Source organism: Dasypus novemcinctus, chromosome 3 (assembly GCF_030445035.2).
Source record: "Dasypus novemcinctus isolate mDasNov1 chromosome 3, mDasNov1.1.hap2, whole genome shotgun sequence".
Classification (NCBI taxonomy): Eukaryota; Metazoa; Chordata; class Mammalia; order Cingulata; family Dasypodidae; genus Dasypus; species Dasypus novemcinctus.
Genome location: NC_080675.1, coordinates 82,130,091 through 82,136,090, shown reverse-complemented (window position 1 = coordinate 82,136,090; position 6,000 = coordinate 82,130,091). Strand labels below are relative to the sequence as shown.

Below are 6,000 nucleotides of genomic sequence, written 5' to 3'. Positions count from 1 at the left end.
TAAAGCTGTAACATACATTAACTTGACTAAGATTTTATAGCTACTTTACAGTTGCCTACTGTAATCGTAATGCATGATTGAATTAATGACAAACCTTTAACGAAAACACTAATGCCATTTGTTTTTAACATTTCCTTTAGAATATAATCATGGGGATTATAGAGTGAGTTAAGCTATAGACCTTATGTCTCTTGTTTCTTCCACTTTCAGTACTCTGCAATTAAGAAAGAAAATTTTGTTTTGATGAAGAACCGAAAGCAGTTTGCCCGAGGTGCAGGTTTCTAAAAGTGGAAGTTACTGTTCTAAAATGTATGTACACATTGCAATTGTGTGTAGAGCTCAAAAGCGTAAAAAGCAAAATATATTAAATTTCAACATACTTGTTGTCCTGCATTCCGGTTGACTGTAGAGAATCTCTAGTCATGTCTATCTGTTTTTGATGCCTCTACAGAATAACTGCCCAGCATCCTCTGCCCAACCAATCAGAATGTAGGAAAATCTACAGATATGACGGAATCTACTGTGAATCTACCTACCAGAAGTATGTTGAAATCTTTGTGAGTCTTCCTTCTGGCTCGTGCATCAGTGCTTGTGGTTGCCAGCTATTAAAAAATATCCTTGTTTTAAAACATTATTTTTCTCTAATTTAGTGGGGAAGAAAGCAAACAAAATGAAAACAACCAAAATTTGCTTCTGAAATCAAGACAAAATAATGTTTATTCTTTTGAAATTGTGGTTAAAAGTTTTTTAAAAACGACTTTATTAAAGCTTTTAGGTAAGCTTCTTTATATTGCAATAAACAAGTACTTATATGCAAGAAAATCGCGGCAAAATACATTGCACAGGTGCTACGCATCTTAGGGATTTGAAAGGTGTGTTATGTATAAATTAGCTGTCACTTTTTTTCAATCCTGTAATGGAATGATGAGTTGTAATTTGCATAATCCTTTAAGAAGTCAAATTATACTGTCATGTAGCAGACTTAACATGCTAGCTAAGATTTCAGAGCTTTGCAGCTAATTACTATGTACCTTACAGGACAGTTAAATTGAAGTTGAGTCCTCTGCCTTTGCTGCCATTTGCTTTGTCCATTGCTTAACAGAATCTGGACTGTTGGTAATAAGTTGTTGTTACTATCATTGAACTAAAAACTCTGCTCTGGGGAGGAAAAAGCATTTAATGTATCATGGCTTGACTTGTACTGCTTTTGCTAATGAGAAAGTTGTTTTTTTTTTTTAAAAAACAATAGCCCAAATTGGAGTCTTCCATAAAAGGGTAGATATTTATGCTTTCCATAAAAATTATGGTATAATGATTGCAGCAACTTTAACAATTACCCTACAGAAAATGTAAAGTATAATAACTTAAACATAATACCATTTCAGGTCTTTCTTGATATACTTTGCCAATATATTTTGGTGTGTTTTTGTCTTCAAACTCAGCTTCTTTGTAGAAGAGTTTCATTATTGAAAAGAAAAAGTGCCCCTTTTCCTTAAAAATCCCTTATGACTATAAACTGATGAGTTCTCATTTCATTTACTCCCCCAACTGATTGTATGACTGATTTTTTTTAATGGTTTCCATTTAAAAATGATCAGTACATCCTGGAGCCTGTTAAAGTTGTTCTCTGAAATGGATACCAAATATCCAGTGGAGTTCGGACTCTTCTCTGCCTAGACTGGTTTAATTGATGACTGTATCATTGTACCTTTGCTACCTATTTATCTCTGGCTTTATTTCTTCATATTCTGTTGCCTAGACTATCATTCTCTTCATCAGAATTGGTGTAATTTTAAAGCAAAATTATTTGTGATTATTTTTTAAAAAATCATTATCTTGCACTTATTTATTGTGGCCCTCAGTGGCCAGGATTTTGTAATTAGTTAGTGACTTTGTGGCTTTGTTGTGATGCATGAATATTTTGTTGTATAAGGAGGGGGGCCATTTAAGGACCATATTAAAGCCGAAGTTGATTGTTGACCATTCAAGTAATGGCTATAAACAGTCAACCAAGAAGACTTGTTCATTTGTAATTAAGCCAGCTTCATGTGTTGGCAATCAGTACCTGCTTAGAAGTCAAGGTTTGTCTATTAGAGTAAGGAGCCCAGGAGGAGTTATCAGGTATTTGGCCCTTAGAAAGGTTGCTCTTCTAACAGTAGGAATCATCTCAAGGACTTGTTTTTTAAGAATATTTTATTCTTAGTCAAGGTAGTCACAGTAGGCTGTACAGCTGTGACTGCCAGGGAAAGTCACTAGGGGGATATTCATAACAAGGAAATATTGGCAAATAAATGATGAAGAAGGGGAGGAAATCCCCAAGATGTTAAATTGGAGCAGTGTCACTGAGATGATAAATGGTGTTGTGTATTTTAGTGAAGATGCTTATCTGAATTGTCTTGAAACTATAGTGAGCATTTAATAGCACCTATAAAAAAGCATGTGGTGACGAGCACACTGAAGAGAAAAGGCATGGATTCAGATTTCCTTTTACTAAGTGAGTATTTTCTCTATCCATGTCTTTGCCACCTGGTTATTAGAAAGCTGGTGTTGATGTATATTCTTGATGGAAATTAATGTATTTAATATTAATTGACATTTATATAGTTCCCTTTCCTAGAGATTGAAGATATTTTGTGAAAAGGATGGTTTCCTTTTCAACACTCTTGAGGGGCAGATGTTACCAACAGTAGGAAAATGGTGATTGTTCATATCCAATCTTCTTAGACAAACTGGGCTCCAGGTTCATATTAGGCAAAATGCCAACTTACATCAAATTTTTAAAAAGTTCTCTGTCAGTTTCTGGTGAAGGTATGGCTGTCTTGGAAGATCGTCTGGCTATCAGCATAAAGCTTTGCTCTTATTTACCTGTGTCATGAATTGTCACTGGCAGTTGTCACTTGACTGACAACTGATGGCGGGTGCATACTTTAGCAAGTTCCTTAAACTCTCTGGGTTTCAGTAATTACTACTAAATATAGGGATAGATACAAATTACATTTACTCCTGTCTTCAATGAGCTTTTAGTCTATTAAGCAACATTTTTCAAACTATGGTCATTACCCAAATAATGGGATATGGATCCATTTTCATGGATCAAGAGCAGAATTTTAAACATTCAGTGGAAGTGACTGGAATATTTCATTCATTGCACATAATAATAGTGTTTTTTTAAAATGAGGCTCCAGTTTCAGTTTTTTGTTTGTATGTGTACGAATATACTGTGTATATGCATAAACTGTGTAGTTCATGAGATAAAACGTGTTTCTGTGATTCACATCCTAAATCTATAGAAAGCCTCTGTAATAGAAGGTTGAGTAGGTAAATAGATAAACATAATAGCGTCCATGGGCGTTATGTCAGGATGTGTGTCAGGGTACCGTGGATTTTAAAGGAAGGAGTGGTCAGGTCTGTGGAAGGGCTTCAGGAAGGAAAAGACTGTGCTAGCTGATCTCTCATGTCCAGTGAAGTACTGGAGCCTACTAGTATGGACTGGGGTTGCCAGTCGTGCTCACTTTTCTTACTCTGTGACTTGTGACCTCATGTTAGTACCTTGAAATCTGGAAAAGTATTTTCACTCTGGAAACTGGAAAATATTACAAATTAGGTGCAACCTTCTCCTCCCTGCCTCCAGAGCTGGTTGTTAAACATTTACCAGCACACCCCTACTCATACTCCTTCCAACTATAATTGTATGACTCTCTAACTATTCTGAATTATCTTACATTTTAAAACATTATAGTTTTTCCAGTTGTATTTAGACTTTATTGGGAATTACTGAAGTCTAAATGAATCAATGATATTGAAAATTTAAAGCAAATGAATATAAAATTTGTTATTCTTCCAACTCTCTATAGTTTGATTTCAAAATAATAGTAATAGTTATCCTAACTACTTAAAGCAGTAGAGAAAGTCTGAAAAGAGAAAAGACTCACTGTCTCCCTATCATCATAACTGTGGTAACTTTGAGCTTTATTTTAAGAGCAGGGAAATATTTGTTCAGTGAGAGGAAAGGAAGCTGATGAACAAGATAAAACTGTGATAAGTCCATGGAAAATCAACTGTGTTAAGAATACTTTATAATGAGGAAGATAAATAGGTAGGAAGAAAGAACTGAGAAGGGCCTTCATAGCCTCACGGTTTAGTCAGATACAGCCATTTAGTTGGACATTACTGTAGAGGTATTTGAGGAAGAGTGGGGTACCCTTAAGTCTGAGTTCAAGAACGAACATTTCACCAGCAGTATTCAGGAAAGATTTAAGTGAGTCTGGGGAGACTGGAACTTAAATTACTAACATTTGTTGAGGGTGTACTATGCTACTGCAGCAGACACCGCTGCGCCTCCTTTAAACAAAGGGGCTTATTAACACAGATGCCTAGTCTCAAAGTGCAGCCAAAGTTGAGCAGCTTTGATTGAGGTGGCATTTGTAATTGACTAGGAAGTTGCCACCTGAAATTGAGAGGCTATTGGTGAAATTGTGAGCTTTGTCTTTGATTCATTCTCTTTACCCTAAGTCCCTTTTCCTCCTTCCTAAATTCTTAGTACTTAGATATTTGGTTAGTGTTTCCTGCTGGGCCTCGACCCCACTAGGCAATTTCGTCTGTACCCCTCTCTGCAGATCCGGCATTGTTAACTGATAACAGTACTCCTCTGGGGCCATTTGCATTTTAACAAGCAACTCTAAGGGAAATAATTCAAGAAAAAAAAGAGTGTCTTCTCCAATGAAATAATTTGAGACACCGTGATGGGTTTTGGAGAAATTAATCTGGGGCTGGGGGTTGAGCGGGGCTGGGAGGGAGTGCCCTTTCTTCCTTCCTGAAAAGTAAACACAAATTAGCCTTGGTCTGAAAGCAAGTGTTTGGAAATGGGGAGCTTGAGTTGCAAAAGAGAGAAGGAATTAACAAGGTTCAGGGAAGAGAAGAGGAGAATGAGTGAAGGAAGGAAGGGACTCGCCAGTCTTTATCAGCTGTGTTGTGCTCAGACAGAGAGCTAACAGCTTCACGTGTGATCCCAATTAAGGAGAACAAGACAGGCGCCCTGTCAGGGCTGCTGTGGCGATAGCTGTCCACCTATGCTGGAGGGGAGGCAGGCCAGGAGGCCTCAGCGGCGGCGGTGAATGCGATTTAACCTGATTGACTGATACTTTAATACAGTCTTCTTTTTCCCCCAAATATGAATCATTTTTGCCAGTTGTGTTTAGATCAGGAAATAAAGAATGGAGGAGAGACTTAGAAATATACCTTGAGCTTTATGAAGAGCCCTAATAGAAGCCGCAAGTGAAACAGACATTGAACTTTTTAGCAAGAAATGTTTCAAGCCTTTCAATATCCAAATGAATTTTCATGTCCACATCTGCCTTTTAGACCTCAGCATGGTTTCTGGTGGTTTCTCCCCATTTATTTTGGCATCACACTAATGATTTTGCTTGAAAATGACTCAAGGTGGCATGTCTTGGAAATGTGGTTGGCATGAAAGTTTATTATTTAGGGCTAATACCAGGCTAGTTTTAAAATGAACTTTTTTTTTTCATTCATTTAACAAATATTCTTTGTCACCTGTGGGCCGGGTACTGTTTTACACAGACTGCTGTACACTCACTGACTTGTTCAGAGGTGACTAAAAAACCTCGGCCCTCCAGAAGCTTAGAAGATTGAGACGTAAACAAGTAATTGGGACTCTGTGAGAGATGCTTCGAGAGAGTTAAGTGCAAACTGTGGAAAGTGATAACTGTTTTCAGTAAGTAGGGTGGGCTAAGAAGGCTTCCTGGTGGAGGAGACATTTGAACTGGGGGTGGGGGTGGGGAAAAAAGGCAGACATTTCCAGTATAGCAAGTAGCCTTAGGAAAGGTGAGACAAGTGCTGGAACTGGAGAAGAAGGGGCAGGAAAGGCATTGGGGTGGCAAGTCATCCTATAGAATATCCCTGGTAGGGTGATCAGGAATGGAAGAAAGTGATGTGAACTACATGTTAGAGAATTAGGCAGGAGACCTGTCGGAGTGACCC

At 37.7% G+C, this 6,000-nt stretch overlaps 1 protein-coding gene across 12 annotated transcripts in view; it reads left to right on the top strand.

Moving 5' to 3' along the window:
* NPAS3 (neuronal PAS domain protein 3) overlaps positions 1–6,000 on the top strand; it is a 908,953-nt gene that overhangs the window by 120,923 nt on the left and 782,030 nt on the right. For 5 of the 12 annotated variants that reach the window (XM_058293563.2, XM_058293562.2, XM_023591875.3 and 2 more), the window contains exon 2: positions 452–541. The exons of the other annotated variants lie outside the window; for them this stretch is intronic. In XM_058293563.2, the coding sequence (XP_058149546.1) occupies positions 452–541 (90 nt within the window). The remainder of the gene's footprint in view (positions 1–451; positions 542–6,000) is intronic. 12 annotated transcript variants of the gene reach the window in all.